This window comes from Lycium barbarum, chromosome 12 (assembly GCF_019175385.1).
Source record: "Lycium barbarum isolate Lr01 chromosome 12, ASM1917538v2, whole genome shotgun sequence".
Taxonomy (NCBI): domain Eukaryota; kingdom Viridiplantae; phylum Streptophyta; class Magnoliopsida; order Solanales; family Solanaceae; genus Lycium; species Lycium barbarum.
Window position 1 is genome coordinate 1,936,876 of NC_083348.1, and position 20,867 is coordinate 1,957,742.

The 20,867-nt window shown below is 36.7% G+C and overlaps 1 protein-coding gene across 2 annotated transcripts; it reads left to right on the forward strand.

Annotated features, from left to right (window-relative positions):
- The first annotated feature begins 299 nt into the window (after positions 1 to 299).
- LOC132623866 (uncharacterized) lies at positions 300 to 6,238 on the forward strand. 2 transcript variants are annotated; one of them, XM_060338673.1, is made up of 9 exons: positions 300 to 626; positions 2,218 to 2,422; positions 2,994 to 3,600; positions 3,771 to 4,148; positions 4,315 to 4,482; positions 4,589 to 4,834; positions 4,957 to 5,352; positions 5,483 to 5,625; positions 5,797 to 6,238. In XM_060338673.1, the coding sequence occupies exons 2-9, from the start codon at positions 2,327 to 2,329 to the stop codon at positions 6,052 to 6,054; spliced, it is 2,292 nt and encodes a 763-aa protein (XP_060194656.1). In that variant the 5' UTR covers positions 300 to 626; positions 2,218 to 2,326; the 3' UTR covers positions 6,055 to 6,238. The 2 variants fall into 2 exon arrangements, with proteins under 2 accessions (XP_060194656.1, XP_060194657.1); XM_060338674.1 differs by lacking the exon at positions 2,218 to 2,422.
- Positions 6,239 to 20,867: the final 14,629 nt, after the last annotated feature.

The following is a 20,867-nucleotide window of genomic DNA, read 5'->3' on the forward strand; positions in this document are numbered from 1 at the left end:
ACGTTCTCTCTCTTCAATAAATATTTACTCTATTAATGATGAAATTTCTTAAATATTAGTATGTGAACTCACAAAATAAGCTCATTAATGTAATTAATTATAGGGTAAAATTTTAAAAAAACTATTTAATTTTGTTTTGGGCAAATAAAATGACAAAATTTTGAGATAAGTATTTTTAGCGAGGACGATCAATTTTGAGACGGAGGGAGCATCTTATCTGTTTGGTTATGATTTCGCGTGTTTACGTATAAAAAACCGACAAAGTGAACTAATAATACATAAAACTGAATCGAATCGAACCGACCCGAACCAGACGATCATAAGCAACCTTCGAGGGAGTATGTTACAAGAAGAAGAAAAGAAAAGCGAATTAAAAAAAAAACATTTATATGTCACTGTTTTAGTTTTTCTTGGAGATCATAAAAAGACTCCACTCAGAAATTAGCTGCAAATCAAGGATTAATTAAAAAATTATTTGTGACTTGAGTCACCATTACTGTATGGTAGATGAAGGGATTTAATCCGAGTGCCTTTTAGTTTCCAAGAGCAAAAACGAAGAAGAGCAATCGGCCATGGAACCTCATCAATTCTTCAAGATTATCTTATCTCCTCATCCCTCTATATTAGTAAGTTCCTTTTCTCAATTCAGCCATGCAGTGCATTTTCATCTTCTTGCTTTATTGGTAGTGCTTTATCTCTGTCAAGATTTGTAATTCCCCTTTTTGGTTTGTAAAAAATGACTTCTTGAGGTCCCCACTACTTCATTTTCCATTTTTGTGCCTGGATTTAACTTATATCTGACTGACACTATGATGAAAATTTATTGACTATCATGGCAATTTCACCTGTGGTACAATTCATTTGTCTTATTTTTTTTTTTCATGCTACTAATTCCACTTGTGGTGGGCAATTATCTGTAATCTATGTTGTGTTCGGACTCTTCAAACATGTCGAATGGTATATGATTTTTGGTGCAACAGTTTTTGAGAGTCCAAGCAACATTTCAAGTGATCAGGTTGTGTAAAACGTAAAAAATCCTGTTGTAATATATCATCCAACCAACCATGTTAACAAATACAGAATTGAAGTAACATTGCGGAAACTTCATTTTTCTCTCTCTGTTTCTGGTGGTTTCATTTACATGAAACAGCTGCAACAACAAGTAGTCTCAGTCCCAAATAAGTTGAAACTGTACATGAAACAGCTGTTTGTACTCAGGGGCGGATTTAGAGGGTACCAAGGGTGTTCACCTGAACACTCTCGGCAAAAAATTATAGTGTGTATATAGGGGTAGATTTTTTGTGTTTATGTACATATATTAATTTTTGAATACCCTGAACAAATGCAAAAGGTTACCTCAAGCGGTTCAGGGTGTTCAAAATTATTTCTAGTGTCCTAGGTTCAATTCCCATTGACAATATTATTTTTTATATTTAACTTTTGTTGTTTTTTCGAACCCCCTGAATGAAAATGCTGAATCCGCCAATGTTTGTACTATTTTGGACAACTTTTAATTTTCATGATACTCTTAATAAACGGATATATTATGGAAATGCTGTGCCTTTACTGTTTGTGTGTCAATTTTCTGTAAAGAAATGAGACCAAACATGAAATTTCAAATAGTATAAGCGGGAGATGTAGTTGGGAGCTTTCTTTGATTATGAGTTTTTATGACAAACTTGGGAGGTTAGGCCTTGTTTTGAATGGTAGAGCTAAATAAATGGCCAAATATAGCCAATTTCGAGTTCTTCGTGCAGAAATTTGGCAATATATACCTAGTCTACATTGTTGTTGAAGGAGACCAGGGTCTGCAGATGAAAATGTTGCTAGAGGAATGATATTGAATTTCTGAACCCCCAAAAATTTCCCTGATGAATGTTGTTCCCTATAATATCTGACAAAAAACTTTACAATGATATCTTTTTATAGTATCACTACATGTTACAAACACAATCCAAAATAGATAGACATCCTATCTGAATCAAGGTTATTATAGACTTTAAAGCTCAATTGTAAAAAAAAACAAAAGGTTGAAGCATTTCCACCTGTATAGTTATCTGACAGTTTGCAGCACATCACTTACTCATCTCTTTTTCATATTACTCATCTTTGCTTTTAAGGTAAATTAATTGTGCAAAAGCTCATTATATTACTAGTAGATAAAATTACTCTTAAAATAGCCATTTGAAGTCGCATGCATCCTTCCAAGATTTTCAGATGAGGTTGAAGCAAAGGTAGATCCCTAATATCAATGCTGATGTCAAGAACCGAAAATTCTACTTTAATCCATACTTCACATGAAAGGCCAATCTGATCAGTCAGTTTGATGCTGCAATGTTTTAAAGAAAGTCGTGTAATGTATCTATGGTTGCCATGCCTTTCAAGTGGGCCTTCAAATGTGCACAAGAGGGTTTACATTTTGGTATAATGACATTCTCCATAGGATTTATGTACTCTAATATATCGAATTAAATATAAGCCAGTCCAACTAAGTTCCCAGTTTTTGAGCAGTAACTAGATTAAATAACATGATTATTTTGAATTGAAGACCTAAAAAAAATGAATGAATACTTTGAAATGAAGATTAGGAATTTGGAAGGTTTCTGCTCTTGTTAACATTTGATTATATAAAACCTTTGATCAGCCGTACCAAGAAAGGGATATGGACAAAAAATGAGGCTTATTTACAATGGACAAGCTTTTTTGGCTTTCATTTTTAATCTATTTTGTAGAAATTAGGAAATCTTGCAAAACTTGATTGACAGATAATTAGAACCCTAGCTTAACTAGTCACTTTCAGTATTTTTTGTCTGTCCGTAGAGGATATTCTTTCTAATTATCTTGCAAAGACAATTTTGTTCTCCTTTTTCCCAGTGGCTATATGTGATTGAGAACTTGACTATAGTTTCTTCAGCTAAAAGTTCTCTTTTCTTTCCATTTGTTTTCGTCTCTTATTTTGTTGTTCATATCTTTCCAATTTTGGTATCCTACAGCACATCCCAGATGAATTTGTAATGAAGTATGGGGCCGATCTGCCAGATGTTGTGTTCCTTGGGGTCCCAAATGGCGCAATATGGGAAGTAAAATTGCTAAACTCTAATGGCATGAAATGGCTGAAGGAGGGCTGGACCCAGTTCATGGAGTACTATTCAATTGGTCGTGGTAACCTTTTACTCTTTCAATATAATGGGAACTCTCATTTCTCTGTCTTCATATTTGATTTAAGCGCTTCCGAGATTGAATATCCTTCTGCTCCAAGTGAAGATATAGCACCAGAGAATTTTGTAAATATAGTGGGCGATGCTAGTCACAAGAAGAAGGCAGGCAGGCCTGAGACACAGAATAATTCATGTGATGACATCACGAACGATTCTCGGAGAAAAAAGACTGCAAAAGTTACAAAAGTAGCAGATCACTCATATTCAAAAAGACAAAAATCTGATAGTCCAGTATTCCTCCCTAACAGGGTGAAGCTTGAAAAACCAGACGTGGAGGAGGATTCAAGTCGTGCAACCCAAGAAGATAAAAGGAAGGAGATTAAGGAGAAACTAAAACCAAACATGGTGAAGAATTTGTACTGTGCAGCAGATAGAGGAAATGGTATACTGATTAAAGATTTTGTGCCTAAAATCATGCTTTCTTCTTGTTAAATATCTTGAGAATCTTCTGTTGTAGTATAAATTCTGTTTGAAGTATGTTGATGCCAATAATTTTCTACTTACCTTTTCTTTGTATCCTCCTCTCCCTCCCCCGTTCCCTTTCTTTGGCAGAGGACTGCAGTGAAGTACTAGATCCCTCAGCCTCCAAGATGACAAACAGTACCAAATGCAATAAAAGGAAATATTCTATCAGTTTGGAGGCATCACGTTCTAGGTATCCTCTACGAAGTAATCAGGTGAAGCTTGAACAATCCAAAGAAAACGGGAGTCCTTCATATTCTGGAAAACAAAGACCTTCCGCTTCACTATCCTCTCCTGGTACTCAGTCAGAAAGAGACAAGTGTAACAGGGTGAAGCTTGAGAAAGCAAACTCGGAAGAAGATTTCTGTTGTGCAGCGCCAAAAGAAAAAGGAGAGGACACTAACATGGAGAAACTTGTAAAACAAGATAGACAACATAATTTGTATGGTGAAGTATATAAATTTAAAGGTATTTGGATTTAATGTTTGTGCCCATTCTCATTGATGCTGCTGGTTCAGTAACAAGACAACTTTCCTTTGTTAGACGCATTATGTTGAATTATGTAACGATGGATGACATTCTTCTTCCATTCGCCTCCCTTCCTTTCCCCCCTCCCACGTCATCTTTTTGGCAGGGCACTGTAATGAAGTACCAGTAATGGATCCCTCAGCATCTAAGGTGACAACTACTAATCAGCATAGTAAAAAGAAAATTGCTATCAGTTTGGATGCATCAAATTGTCGGTATCCACTGCGAAATAAGCAACTAAAAGAGATTAGGGTTGAAAAAGGAGATGTGAAAGGTATTTGGTTCAATAACTTGTTCTTTGTGAGACTCGTCATGTTGAATTATATTATGATGGATGACATTTTTCTTCTTCCTCCCGTCCCACTTCATCTTTCTTGCAGAGCACTGCAACGAAATACCAGTGGTGGATCCCTTAGCAACTAAGATGGCAACCACTAATGGACATCATGAAAAGAAAACTAGTACCAGTTTGGATATGTCACATTGTAGGTATCCATTGCGAACCAAGCAACTGAGAGAGGTGAAGCTTGAAAAACCAATCACGGAAGAGGATTTGCTTTATGTAACGCAAAAAGCAAAAAGGAAGAAGCCTAATAATGTGAAGCTTGAGAAAGGAGATGCGGAAGGTATCTTGTTTAGTAACTTGTCCTTTGTTAGACTCATCACATTGAATTATGTTATGATGGATGACAATGTTCTTCCTTTCTTCTCCCTTATTTCTCCCCCTCCCGTATCAATTTTTTGGCAGAGTGCTGCAAAGAAATACCAGTAGGGGATTCCTCAGCAACTAAGAAGACAACCACTAATCGTGATAATGAAAAGAAAACTACTACCAGTTTGGATACATCACATTGCAGGTATCTACTGCGAAGTAAGCGACTGAAGCTTGAACAATGGGGAGCAGGAGGGAACATGCATAGTAAAACGCCAAAATATATAGTAGCAGATTCTCCATATTGTAAAAGACAAAATTCTGCCCTTCCAGCATCCTCTCCATGTTGTCAGCCTACCAGGGCGAAGCTGGAAAAACCAGACAATTTGTTTTGTGCAGCAGAAAATGCAAAGGGTAAGGAGACTAACAATGTGAAGCTTGAAACAGGAGATATGGAAGGGAATTTGAATAGCGCAGCTTATAAAGGAAAAGGTATGTCATTCCATTTTTTTACGGTTACTCTCATGGAGACTACTTGTTTAGCAACAAGTGAATCTTGCGTTGTTGTGTCCATTTTGTTGAATTATAAGAGATTCTTTGGTCGTTCTTCTCTTTGTCTCAGATTCCACAGCCTCTGAGTTGACAAATAATTGGCAAGAAAAAGGTGTTACCCTCAGAGAAGCACAATTGAGGAAAGAAATGTACTTCAATCCATACTTCATTGTTTCTATGAAGCCCGCTTATGTCTCGAGAAACTTCCAATTGGTAAGTTCTCAAGTCAAGAGATGTAGCATTGATTGCCTTTTGGTTGATGTCGAGTCCTACTGTCCCAAGGGGTCAAATGCTCTTTGTTTGTTGTCTGTTAAAGGAGAAGAGGATAAAATAACTAAGAATACAATAAAAGAGCAACTCTCACAACAATTTTTGTTTTTGCAGGATTTACCTGATAACTTTTTCAATAAATATATCAAAATGGAGGAACCCTTTGTACATCTACGAGTTTCTGATGGGAGAACTTGGCGTGCAAAGTTGTTTATTCAATCAAAGTGTGCGAAGATCCAATCATCAGGTTGGAGAGACTTTGTGCTCGGCAACAGTTTAAAAGAGTACGACACTTGTCTCTTTGAACTGCTTGATGGCATTGAGCCAGAGATAGACGTGACCATTGTCCGAGCCCCGACTCCCGTTCCCTGAAAGATAATCTCCCATTTTGCAAGTATGTGACTGTATTTTAGCTTTCTATCCATCTTGAACTTTTTTGGAAGGTTGGAGATGAACTGTGAGCTCAAGGGTATGACCGTTACTTTCCTAAAATTGAGCTTATGTGCAATTCTTGGGATGATAATTTTGTATTTAAGTTGTACTTCTCTTTACATTTATTTTGGTGTCCTCTCCTTTTACTTCCTTCTATTTCCTAAACGTACTAAGCAATGGTCCGGCACTATTAAAAACTTTATCATGTTGAAGAATTTCTTACTCTACATTCACCTCGTGTCCCTGGTCATTCCCAACACTGAAATGTACTACTTTTATTTTTGCTTCAATCTAAAAGCAAGTTTACTTCTTATTTTTGGGTTCATGCTGAAATCATGTTTTAAATTTCCATTGATTGCCCTTCAGTTAGGAACATTTTGTACGTTGAGCCAAACTATTCTCCTTAAAATTGGATTTCTTCAATTTTCTTATCATAGCTCTGTTGAATCCTTCATTATTGTAGCCTCAAAATCAGTTAGCCTGATATTATAGTCCCTCTTCTATTGCTGATAAGATATCTCTCTTATGCTTTACAATTGGAGGTTCTAGCTATTCTCAATATAAGAATCACTGCGGAAAAAGAAGTAAAAAAGGATCAAATTATTGACGGTCTAGTCTTGCACAAGAAATGTGAGGATACTGAGCACCTAATTGTTATACCCCGTACATTTATACGACGAATTATCCGCAAGCAAATCGATTCAAGTTAAAAGCGGAATTATTTTCGGATACGAAATAGAAATCGTTAATTTTCAATTTTAATTAAAACATAAATTGTGTATAAATTTTATTGGTATAGAAGCATTAATGGAGATTAGGGATTAATTAACCATGATTGGATTATTAAGTGTGGATTTATATTTAGTGGTGGGGAATTATTATTATATGGATATAAAAGAGAGGGGAGACACATAAATTCATGAAATATGAGTCATATTCTTGGACAATTGATAGTGGGAGGTATTATTAAACAAAAATCTGATCTTGAAGGGGGACATTCTTGGTGGACACGTGAGGGAGCTTATGCTGCCCATAAACATCATCTTGGATGATTAAAACAAGTCATTTATCACCATATCATCTTCCACCAACTAAAACTTAGAGAGAGAAACTCTCAAGCCCTAGAAAGAGAAAGAGAGCCACGGCTATGGCAGCTCCTCCACCACAAAACAAAATCAGTTTTCTTCCTCAAATCAACTCCTCATCTAGTGTACAAGAACGTGTAGTAGTTGTTGAAAAGAAACAAGGAGGTGTAGCACCTCAATAGGGTTGAAGATTCGGCCAAAGTGAAGAACAAGTTGTAAGGTAAGAATGTTTATTGTTCTTGTGTTGCATGATGATTTGAATGTATAGTTCATGAAGGTTGTTGTTGGATTGTTGTTGTAGTTGAAGTAGAGAGTGAGCCGTGAGTGTTGGTGAAGTCATGATTGATTTCATTTTTGCATGTATTGTTGATGAATTGAATATGTATCAACATAGGTAAATGAACAAAGATTGTAGAAGTTCGTTTGTGATGTGGCATGTTGGATATTGGACTGTTTTTCTAAAAATTAAAATGAGCCGTGTGTTGAAGACTCTAATGAAATCATGTTTAATATTCTTGTACATGTATTGGAAGTGGATTGAATGTGTTGTAGTATGGATAAATGGATGAAAATCATGAAGTTGTTGGAGTAGTGTTGTAGCCGTGTAAAGGGACTGTTTTAGAGGAATTTGTGGATTGTTTTGTGTCATATTTTGATTGTTGTTGTTATGGACATTATGGTGTATTGTATGCATAATGAATATGTGAATTAAGGTGTTAAAGAAATGAATTATGTTGAAGCATACAAGCAGTCCAAAACAGTGGACTGTTTTAGTGCTAGAGGTGAAATTGTATGTGTTGAGTGTTGATTCTTGTTATGAACGTTTAGTGGAAGTGAAGCATAATGATTCAAGTTGAAATTGAGATGAATTGTGGGCTGTTGTAAGAATGAAAATGATGTTAAAACAGTTCCAAGAATCATGAAAGTAATGTCATTAAACATGTTGTTGTCGTTGTAAGGTTTTAGTGTCGACAATGTAGCTATTTGCGTACGAATTTGGTGATATATTTATCGTGTGACTGCTGGTCGTATTTTACTAAAATTATATGAAATGAAGACATGAAATAATGTGTAAGAATCATATGTGGTTTGCTTGGTATGTTCGTAAACGTTCGCAAGAATTTCGGGCACCTTTATGTTGTTGGTTAGGGACTGTTTTGGGTGTGTTGTTGGTTAGGGACTGTTTTGGACGTGTCGTGGCTAGGAACTGTTTTGGACATGTTGTCTTCTTTAAATTGGAAAGACTAATGATAGTTAAGAATATATATTGTATTTACGTTGTTTGGGTTGTTGTAAAGTTGCTACACGAAAACGTTAAGGCTACGGATTATTAGGAGTAACTTGAGAATGTAGTAGCCGTATGTGAATCGATATGGAATGTTGTATTTGGAATGTTATGTGGGCTGTCAGGATTGGTATTGAGCATATGATTATTGACGTTGGATCGGTTGTATGTAGTTGGTTTGAATGAGAACGAAACGTGGTCTAAATATTTGAAAGGGATTGTTAACGTTACAGTACGTATTGAATTCCCTCGTAGACTAATTGTAGCTCTTGATATCTTGATATAGGATAAGTGTTTTTGGGCAGCAAGTACAAGTTATAATACGACTAAACGCTAAAGGTATGTAAAGTTATCCTTTTCTTTCTCTTGGCATGTCCTAGATGTACTAGGTTTGAAATTGAACCTCGGGGGATATTCTGTTTATAGCAAACTAAATCTGAAAATGTCCATTTTTCATTCAATAGAATTGAATCCTATAAGTACGTTTTGTTGAAAGAATTTGGTAAGTTTACACAAATTGCTTGGAAAGTTAGGAGATTGTTCGAAGATCTCCAGGGATGACTCTATAGACTTAATGTACGTAAATTGAGCCTATCACTTTAGTTGACCCGAGGTGGGCCCACTATGCTCGATTTCACTCTTATTGCATTTTAACCTATTTTGAGAAGTTTTAAAGGAAACGTCTTAACTACTCTTCTGACTACTAAATGACACTTGTTTAAGTTATTCTATTGAGTCTTATAAATTATTTTGGAATATGGAAATGATCCCAAGAAGACTATTATCACATAATCTATTTTTGTTATCCGAAATATACGCACCGTGACTATCGTGCGGTTTCATTAATACGGTTGTTGTTCGGAATACTCCATCGAGTCCTTGTAAAATGTATTATGTCTCATATTGCATTAGTTTCTCACTACTCCACTCGTGGATGTCTCAATGTTTCCTTCACTGAGCCCGGGCCAGGATATGTTGTCAAACGTATTCCTCTGCATTGTTCGCCGTGCCTCGATGGTGAGGGGGCAGGTATACGTGTACATGGGTTGTGGAGTATGCTGTGCCATGTACACTATTTTGATATGATATGATATGATCCGATATGGCTATTTGACATGACATGCTATGTTATGGGGTTATCCCCTATTCTGATCCTTATGTGTTGTGGCACCAGCGTCGGGAGGGTGACTACGTTCTGTCTACCGAGTCCCTTGGCGGGGGCCGGACATGATATGGCATATGTTTCTGTACACATTCCTTATGTTTTGAAATATGCATTTGGTATTCTGGATTTTTGCATTCCTTTCTGTTCGTTCTGTTTCCGGTTATGATTTTGGTTTCTCTACTTTAGGCTTTACATATTCAGTACATATTTCGTACTGACCCCCTTTCTTTGGGGGCTGCGTTTTCATGCCGCGCAGGTACATACGACAGGTTCGCTGATCCGCCCGCTTAGGATCTTATTCTGCTATTCTGAGGCGCTCTCTTATCCGGAGCCTATATTTTTGGTACAGTCTCCTGCTATTGTATAAATGTACGTCACTCAGGGGTACGACGGGGCCCTTGTTATATCCTGTGTTTTCACACCTTAATTTGGACTTGTATGAAATAAGGTCATAATTAAATTTATGTAACCCTTGAGTTGTTATGAAAGAATATTAATATGGAAGTGTCGAGGAATGCTAAGGGCAAATTTGGGATTTCGAAAATTAGTTTCGGGAATTACAAAACGGGAATTATAATTCATTGGGCCAAGAAAGATTGAAGAAAAATTTGGGCCCAATTCTAAGGGGTGGTCGGCCACATAGTGGCCCAAACCCATGGTTAGAAATTAATTTGCCATGTGTTTAATTGACTTAAGAGACTATATTATATATAGTCATCCCTATCCATTAGAAGACTCAAGAAAACAAGCAAAGCAAGAGCACAAGACCAAGAACCATTCGGCCCTAGCTAAGCAAAAATCAATTCCAAAAATATTGCTCCTAAAATTTTTCTCTTGGTGAATTTCTACTAAGTTGAGTACCCTCTATAACTTGGTGTAGTTGCTTTGGAAGAAAGAACACTTGGTGCCTCAATTTGATCACTTATTCAAGTGAAGAAGACTTGAAGAAAAGGTAAGAATTCCTACCTTTTTATTGTGTTGTTGAGTTTTGTTTGTGTTGTAGTATATAGAAATGTGTTGATTGTATGGAAAAATGGAAGTTTGTAAAGTGGGTTTGGAATATGATGTGTAGCCGTGTGTATGTATGAATTGTATAGCTATAATGTGTTGAATTCATGTTATATTCTAGTTATGGTTGTGATGAAATGCATATGGGAATTGGAAGTGAAATGAATTTGGTTGAAGTTGATGAATGGAGCATATGGCCGTGGGATATGTGGACTTGGAATGGTAATGAATTAAGTTGTTTAGTATGTTAGTGTGTTATTGTGATGTTTACAATGTAAATGAAGGTAGAATGATATAAGTTAGTATTGAAATGGAATGTAGAAGCTTATGTCGTTTTAGTACGATCTTACGACATTGCGAAAATGAAGTTGTTAGGTTGCAAGTCATGATGATTATTGATGAATTTGGAAGATGAAAACATGTCATGAATATGTATGCCAAAGATTAGAAGTTTTGAATGAGTTATGACTTCGGCGGAAAGTTCGTATATTATGTATATCGTGTGTATAATTTAAGGAAACGATATGAAACGCTTCTAAACTATGTTGTGATGATCTAGTTTGATAATGAATGTGAAATGATTGAAATTGGTTTGGAAATTGAAGTTGAAATGAAGGTAATGGCATTATGTCGGCAAGTAGAACTAGTGTTGCCATACTGTGTTTCTAGTGTTTTATGTTGATGTTGATGTTGTCGTTTGGGTTGTTGTTGATGATTGTGAGCCGAGTTGAGTTATCGGGGGTGCTATATGTATAGGGGAAGTGCTGCCGAAATTTCGGTAGACAAATATGAGTTGAATTGAATTTGTAGCATCTATAACTTACAATTGGTAAACTTGACAATTTGCAGATTTTTGACGAAACGGGAAGAGTGTTTGGAAAGGCGTAAGGAGCTTGAAAGGTATGTAAAGCTACCCCGATCCTTCTTTTGGCATGTCTAAGTGTTTTAGGATCGGATTCGGGCCTCAAAAGACCTTCTTGGCCGTCGGAATCCGTAAGAGAAAATCTCAGTTTTTCCTTCAGTAGAATTGAACCATTTTGATATGCTTTTCCTGAAATTATGCAAACTTTCCCTAAACTCCTTGAAAAGCTATAGAATGTCCGTAGAACCTTTATAGGTGACCCCATAAGCTTAAAGGGCGTAATTTGAGCCCACCGCCTTGCTTGTTCCGAGGTGGGCCCGTTATTCCCGGTTTTGCCCTTAATGTACTAAAGTCCCCTTTTTGAACGATTTTTGAAAGGAATGTTTCGACTGCCCTTTTAATTACCTAACTAATATGGTTTTAAATATTTCATTAAGTCTGATAAATTGTTTTGATACTCGCAACTCATTTACTATGATTCCTTCCGACTTCATCGGATCGGTTTGTCTTTGATATGCCTCATTGAGTCTATGGAAACATTTATGATATTTTACTTGCATTAGTTTCTCACGACTCTATTCGTGGATGCCCCAATGTTTCCCACACTGAGCCCGGGCCAGGATATGTTGTCAAGCGTAATCCCCTGCATTGTTCGCCGTGCCTCGATGTGAGGGGGCAGGTATATGCGTACATGGGTTTGTGGAGTATGCTGTGCCATGTACGTTTGTTCTGATATGATTTACTATGGCCATCTGATATGACATATTATGTTACGGGGTTATGCCCCTATTCTGATTCTTCTGTGTTGTGGCACCGGCGTCGGGAGGGTGGCCACGTTCTGTCTGCCGAGTCCCTTGGCAGGGGCCGGATTTGATATGACATATGTTTTGTACACACTCTGCATGTTTTGGAAATATGTATCTGATACTTTGGATTTTTTGTTTACTTTCTGTATGTTCTGCACCAGTTATGATTTTGTTTCTGCAACTCAGGCTTTACATATTCAGTACATATTTCGTACTGACCCCCTTTCTTCGGGGGCTGCGTTTTCATGCCGCGCAGGTACCGACGACAGGCTTGCTGATCCGTCTGCTTAGGATCTCATTCTGCTATTTTTGGAGCGCTCTTTTATTCAGAGCCATCTTTTGGTATAGTCTGTCACTTCTACATGCGTATATTTCTCGTTCATGGGTACGGCGGGGCCCTGTCCCGTCATATGATTCTGTCGGTCTGTTAGAGGTCTGTGGACATGTTTGTGGGTCGGGATCTTTCTGTACAGTTGGGTACTTATGTTGTGTTTGGGCGATCCCATTCGCCGCGGCGGCCGGTCCGCATATATGTAGATGTTGCTTTGTTGGCCCTGTGAGGCCTTTGTTGGTATTTTCTGCGTGCAGGGTATTTGGGATAGTCCGTAAAACAAAGGAAACTCTGCCGAAATTTTTCTGGAAATTATCTAAATTTAGAATAAAGCCTTGTCGGCTTCTGCCATATACTAGAATGCGTTTGAGTGCCCAGATCAGGCACTAGTCACGGCCTACGGGGTTGGGTCGTGACAGCCCTGTCCCGTCATATGATTCTGTCGGTCTGTTTAGAGGTCTGTGGACATGTTTGTGAGTTGGGGGTCTTCCTGTATGAATGTGTGTATATGTTGTGTTTGGGCGATCCCATTCGCTGCGGCGGCCGGTCCGCATATGTATAAATGTTGCTTTGTTGGCCCTGTGTGGCCTTTGTTGGTATTTTCTGTGCGCAGAGTATATTGGATAGTCCGTAAAACAAAGGAAACTCTGCCGAAATGTTTCTGAAAATTATCTAAATTTAAAATATAGTCTTGTCGGCTTATGCTATATACTGGAATGCGGTTAATAAAATCTGAGATAGCATTTGATAGATGTGTCTGGGTGCCCAGATCGGGCACTAGTCACGGCCTACGGGGTTGGGTCGTGACACTAATGGTGTGATCTAGTGGTCGATGAAGTGTGCAAAATTTAGAGACCAAAGTTCAAATTTCAGCAGAGACAAAATTATTAGGTGATTTATTTTCATATGCCTAAGCTTGGGTGAGAGATAGCAGGGCACTGTTGGTTGGATTTCGTTAGTGTCTACATGGGCATTACTTCATAAGTATTGCTGCTTCCCCTGCTTCTTCTTCTTCCATTGGTGCGGCATTTTGAAGAATTTGCTCAACAAAGAAAAAAACGAAACCAACAGATTTTGCAATTTTTTGGCTGGGCATTACTTCAGAAGTAATTTCCGCTCATTTGGTAAGTAAAATATTGTTGTTTTGTTTCAATTATTTATGTGGGTTTTGCTGCTGATTATCCAACAATTTACAGTAGCAATTGTACTTGTTGCAACAAGTGCTAAAGCTGCTGTATAAGAGCTTCTAATTTTTTTTCTTTTTTTTTTTCTTTTAGTATTTTCATTTATTTACTACAATTTTTCCCATCATTTTATCATTAATTATATTTAAAAGCTCATATAATAATGACAATAAAGAATGTTGTAGTTTCTTCAGAAGTTGCTGTAGTTTATGCAACAACTATTGTAGTTGCTGCCACAATTACAATAGATTATGTAGTTGTTGCAACTTCTATACTAATTGTTGTTAAATACGTAGTATGAATAAGTTGCAACAGATTTGTGAGTTGTTGCAAGTAGTGTACTACCTGTTGCAACAAGTATCTTACTTGTTGCAACAACTCACTGATCCGTTGGATTCAGCTTCAGTCCAACAGAACCCAAAAACTGGACCCAAAAAACTGTAGCTGACTCCAACAGATTAGTTAGTTGCTGTAACAAGTGTATTACCTGTTGCAACAAGTAATATACTTGTTGCAACAACTCACTAATCTGTTGGACATCTTCAACTGTCTTTGGATTAAACAGAACTCAAAAAACTGAAGCTGACTCCAACAGATTAGTTAGTTGGTGCAACAAGGATAGTACTTGTTGCAACAAGTAATCCACGTGTTGCAACACCTGATTTATCTGTTTCAACAAGTCATTAAGTTATTGTATTTTGTTACTATACTGTTATGACCTTTTTTTTAAAAAAACAAAATATATTCAGGTAGCATTAATGGGGGACTCAATAACAATAGGTTTGATTGCCATGGCGAATGGATCGAGAAGAACAATCGATATATTTGGCGATGGAAGGGCAGTCACATGTTAGAGACGATAGCGATGAGTGTCCAAAGAGATGTTGTGTTTGATGATTTTGTGAACTTAATCATCACCTATTGTGAATTAACTTGTGAACCGAAAGATCTTGCCATCGCTTACATGCATAGCTCTTTTGAAAACCAGAGGGTCTTGCCTTTTAAGATAACCGATCAGGATCGTTTGCGTACTTATTTGAATGATGTAGCTAGGCCCATTTTAAGGGTATACGTGGTTGGAAGCCCGGTAGAGAACCATAATTTAGGTCAAGACCAACAAGATGTGTTAAATGATAAATTGGATGGGGTAGATATGGATATGGATATTCTAGATAATGGAAGTGGGGGTGAGCCGATTCCTACACCCGAAGTTGCGAGCAATACACCATGTTCTACACAATCTTCACAGTGCAGCCATATTCAAGATGATGAAACAGGATTTTATAAAGGAATGTCATTCAAGAACAAGGAACAACTAGCAGCTATGTTGAAACTTGCTTGCGTGAAGAAAGATTTTACACTCAAGAAGGTGATTAATTCGCGCACTGTGTATTGCTTTAGATGTGTACATTCGGAGTGCAAGTGGTGGCTGAGGGCTATGAAGCTTTTAAGTTCTGACAAATTTTGTATTACAACCTACGTAAAGTATCACACATGTGGTTATGAGCATATTACTAGCCATAATCCACACGCCACAGCGAAAGTCATTAGTGAATACTTCAAAGATAGGTTTCCCGGCGGTAAAGGCCCATTACAAAAGATATGAACCAATCATTCTGCACAGAATTGGGTTGTAAGGTAAGTTATTGGAAGGTCTGGAAGGGCATGGAGATTGCAAAATCTTTGACAAGGGGGACACATGAGCATGGGTATGCAGTGCTTGATGAGTACCGTTATATGCTTCGTTCCGCAAATCCAGGAAGTAAGACGGCATTGAAGGTTGATGCTAATGGGAAGTTCAAGTACTTTTTTGTAGCCTACAAGGCTTGGATGCTTGGTTTTGCGCAAATGAGAAAAGTCATAGCTGTCGATGAGACATTCTTGAAGAGCAAGTACGAAGGAGTGTTATTGTCAGCCGTGGCGCAAGATGCGGAGAATCATGTTTTTCCTGTAGCATTTTGTGTAGTGGACAAGGAGTGTGATGCCTCATACAAATATTTTTTTGAACAAATGAGAAGCTTTGTAGATGATACCAAAGAGTTGTGCATAATTTCTGATAGGCATCCAAGTATCAAAAAGGCAGTTTCAATTGTCTTCCCTTTATCTCATTATGGTTGTTGCATGAAGCACCTTGGGGAAAATCTTTGAACCACCTTTCACAATACGAAGGTCATATCTCAGTTTTATAAAGCAGCAAAATCGTACAATATAGATGAGTTCAATGACCATTTCAATCAAATCAGAGATACCGTCCCTGGGGCCGCCGAACATCTTGAACGTGTTGGATTCCACAGATGGAGCAGGGTATTCTTCCCCGGAAATAGGTATTCATACATTACCTTTCCAACAAATAACACATTTGTTGGAACAACTAACTCACTTGTTGCAATAGGTAATTTAGTTGTTCCAACAACTCACTTAGTTGTTGCATTTTGTTATGACACAGAGACAATAACTGAATCTCTCTCCAACAAGTAACACATTTGTTGGAACAATTACCTCACTTGTTGCAACAGGTAATTTAGTTGTTCCAACAACTCACTTAGTTGTTGCATTTTGTTATGACACAGAGACAATAACTGAAGCTCTCTCCAACAAGTAACACATCTGTTGGAACAACTACCTCAATTGTTGCAACAGGTAATTTAGTTGTTCCAACAACTCACTTAGTTGTTGCATTTTGTTATGACACAGAGACAATAACTGAAGCTCTCTCCAACAAGTAACACATTTGTTGGAACAACTACCTCACTTGTTGCAACAAGTAATTTAGTTGTTCCAACAACTCACTTAGTTGTTGCATTTTGTTATGACACAGAGACAATAACTGAAGCTCTCTCCAACAATTAACACATTTGTTGGAACAACTACCTCACTTGTTGCAACAGGTAATTTAGTTGTTCCAACAACTCACTTAGTTGTTGCATTTTGTTATGACACAGAGACAATAACTGAAACTCTCTCCAACAAGTAACACATATGTTGGAACAACTACCTCAATTGTTGCAACAGGTAATTTAGTTGTTCTAACAACTCACTTAGTTGTTGCATTTTGGTATGACACGGAGACAATAACTGAAGCTCTCTCCAACAAGCAACACATCTGTTTGATATTTAAGCAGTTGTTTGATATTTTCCAACAGTTATAATCATTTGTACGTTAAGGATTACGTTATTGTTTATTTTCACAGGTATAATATTATGACGTCAAACATTGTTGAGTCGGTGAATTCAATGTTCAATGTTGAAAGACAGTTTCCCATTACTGCTTTATTTGATGCCATAAACAGGAGATTTGCAGAAAAATTTCATGAGAAACGTATGGAGTTCATTGACTCACCAAACATCTTTGTTCCTTCAGTTGAATTTTTTTTTCAAAATTTGTCAACTTGGGGAACAAGTTGTTAGCCCATCAAATAGCCAACTACAAGTTCAGCGTCATCAGTCACGGTGCAGTTGCGACAGTCGATCTGCAAAGTAGATCTTGTACTTGTAGAGTTTTTGACCTGGACAAAATACCTTGTCCACATGCAATGGCAGCGCTTCGTGTCCAATATGGTGACGATTTTGGAAGGTGGATTTATAACTACTCATCTCCATATTATAAGGTGGAGAATTACATAATTGCATATTGTGAGGAAATTTGTCCTGTGCCTTCTGAAGAATCTTGGGAAGTTCCTTTAGAGATTTTAGAGAGAGAGAGATACCTCCTCCATATGTTGATCCAAGCAAACCCGGAAGAAGGCGGACAAAGAGGAGGTGTGGAATCATTTCCAACGAGGAAAAACAAATGCTCCTTATGCAAAACAGCTGACCACAAAAAAAACAACATGTCCAAGCCTAAATGCTCCATAGTTGTAAATTGCATTATGCTTTAATAATAGTTATCTGTTGAAACTTTATGACATTGTAATATTATTGTTTCTTAGCATGGTAATTTATGTTTAACTTCCAGCAAGTAATAAATATGTTGCAACAACCAAATTACATGTTGGTGTTTTTTCAACTAAGTTATGTGTTACAACTTGTGTTTTATCTAACAAGAGTAAGGATTTGTTCAACAACTTAATCACTTGCTGCACAGATATTACAATTGTTGCAACAGATTCTACATGTGCTGCAACAGATATTGTACTTGCTGCAACAAATACTATACTTGCTGCAACGGATACTATAGCCGCTGCAATAGATACTATAGTTGTTGCAACAGATTCCTCACATGCTGCAGCAGATACTATACTTGCTGCAACAGATACTACTTGGTTCACCCATATTTAGTGATCAACTACTCGATTCGCCCATATTTAGTGATAAACAAAGGAAATCAACCATATTTAGTGATAAACAATTGAATACTTAATCAATTTAATGTATTTTGAGTCAGCGAAGAGGATCTCCTAAGCCAGCATGCACTAAATCGAGTGATCATTAGAGTGAATTGATGTGAACTACTCGATTCACCCATATTTAGTGATAAACAAAGGAAATTAACCATATTTAGTGACAAACAATTGAATACTTAATCAATTTGATGTATTTTGAGTCAACCAAGAGGATCTCCTAAGCCAGCATACACTAAATCGAGTGATCATTAGAGTGAATTGATGTGAACTACTCGATTCACCCATATTTAGTGATAAACAAAGGAAATCAACTATATTTAGTGATAAACAATGGAATACTTAATCAATTTGATGTATTTTGAGTCAGCAAAGAGGATCTCCTAAGTCAGCATGCACTAAATCGAGTGATCATTAGAGTGAATTGATGTGAACTACTTGATTCACCCATATTTAGTGATAAACAAAGGAAATCAACCATATTTAGTGATAAACAATGAAATACTTAATCAATTTGCAAGTACATTGTTGCAACAACTAAGTAAATTGTTGCAACAGAAGATCCATATGTTCCAACAGATGCCTTACTTGTTGCAACAACTAAGTAAATTGTTGCAACAGAAGATCCATATGTTTCAACAGATTCCTTACTTGTTGCAACAACTAAGTAAATTGTTGCAACAGAAGATCCATATGTTCCAACAGATGCCTTACTTGTTGCAACAACTAAGTAAATTGTTGCAACAGAAGATCCATATGTTCCAACAGATTCCTTACTTGTTGCAACAACTAAGTAAATTGTTGCAACAGAAGATCCATATGTTCCAACAGATGCCTTACTTGTTGCAACAACTAAGTAAATTGTTGCAACAGAAGATCCATATGTTCCAACAGATTCCTTACTTGTTGCAACAACTAAGTAAATTGTTGCAACAGAAGATCCATATGTTCCAACAGATTCCTTACTTGTTGCAATTGTTACGCCCTATTTTGAATGGGTCCAAGATAGTTTGCAACTTCACGGTTCTTCTAACTAGTTTTAAAAGGGTTAGAGTCGCCACCTTATTTTTATGGAAAAAAACAGGAAACCTATATATATCTGTGTGTCTAGCTCCATTTTAGTCCACGAAACCTATGAGATTCTAGGTAAGGGTTTTATTTACCCCGAGGGGAAGGTGTTAAGCATCCCTCGGAGCCTATCCGAAGACAGTCTTTAAACTTAGCCTAATTAACACTAGAGGGGAATTATTTAATTATTTCTTATTTATTATCACCTATTTAAAGAATTGCAGAAAAAAGAAACTACTCTCTCAAAACTATTTGTATAAAACGGGGTTTTAAGGTAAATATAACTATGCGAGTAAATGCATATTTATAAAGGAAGTGGTTAACGCTAATGTATGCATGAGGAAAATATGTATGACATTCATTTTTATATAAGGATAATATGTATAATATAGAATAAGGAGGGATATATTTTTTATAAGAAAATAATGTATCTATGTGATATGTAAAGAATTAGATAGTATATGTGATATATATGTATATGAAAATGGTACATGTGTATGTTTATTGTAGAAGCAGTAGTTAGTATACATGAGATGCAAACATATACGTGTATATATTCATGATGTATTTTTGTATACAATAGTATAAAATGAGAGGATTAGTAGGTATATTTTGGGGAAATGTATCTATGCGATATTTATATCCTATGTAAAGATGGTATATATTGTTTCAAAAATAACTATTTTTGTCATATAAGAGTAATATAGGTATATACATGATGAAAAGATGATTAAAGTAATTACTTAAAATAGGATAGTGTGTATATGTATGTGTGTACATAAAATGAAATATGTACCTTGTAGTTCTTGTAAAATAGCTTAGGCCACCATACTTAAGCCATCTTATTTTCCACTAAACAAATTGGCTTGCTCATGTTAATACTAAAAGAAAACAAATTCTGAAAAATGTCCGAAACCATTTGGTCCTTGAGATCAATTAAAAAACGTTACCACCCCATTTTGAAATCCTGCACTCTTGAACTTATTTTGGGCCCAAACCAATCTAAAAAAAACGTGAGCAGTAATGGAGTCCTCCATTTGTTGCCTCTTCATAAAACTATTTGCGAATGTAGAAAAATGAGACTGAAAACAGTTGCTTTATAAAAGTAACTTTAGTTTACCACTTTATGAAAGTTTATTTGAAACCTGAAAAAAAATGTTTTCAAGCTTAGTTGATGTAACCAATCCACGCAGAGACAGGAAATTAATGTCGGTACAAATGTCAATCCATAAAAGTGTTAGTCAAAGGGTGTAAATAACATATAAGTAAATACATAAGACACAAAGGTGTGAAGAGAGGAAGAAGGACAAGGGCTCGAGACACAAATCAGATGGGACTATTGACGTGAGCTTAAATACGACTGCTACTGATTGCTTCTAATTCTGGGCTGAACTTGGAGTTGCCATAACTCCATATTCTCCCAAGTGTGTTCATGCAAAAGAAAGGAGGAAAAGGAATTAGAAACAGTCTTAATAAAAGAAACATAGTAAGTAGGAAATGCAATATATACAGCTGGTTAATTCCGCAACATGTCTTCAATACATAAAACTTTTCAAATGCAGGTTGCGACTTCCAATCCAAAAGGATAGGATAACAGTTAGCCAAAGATAAAAAGGTAG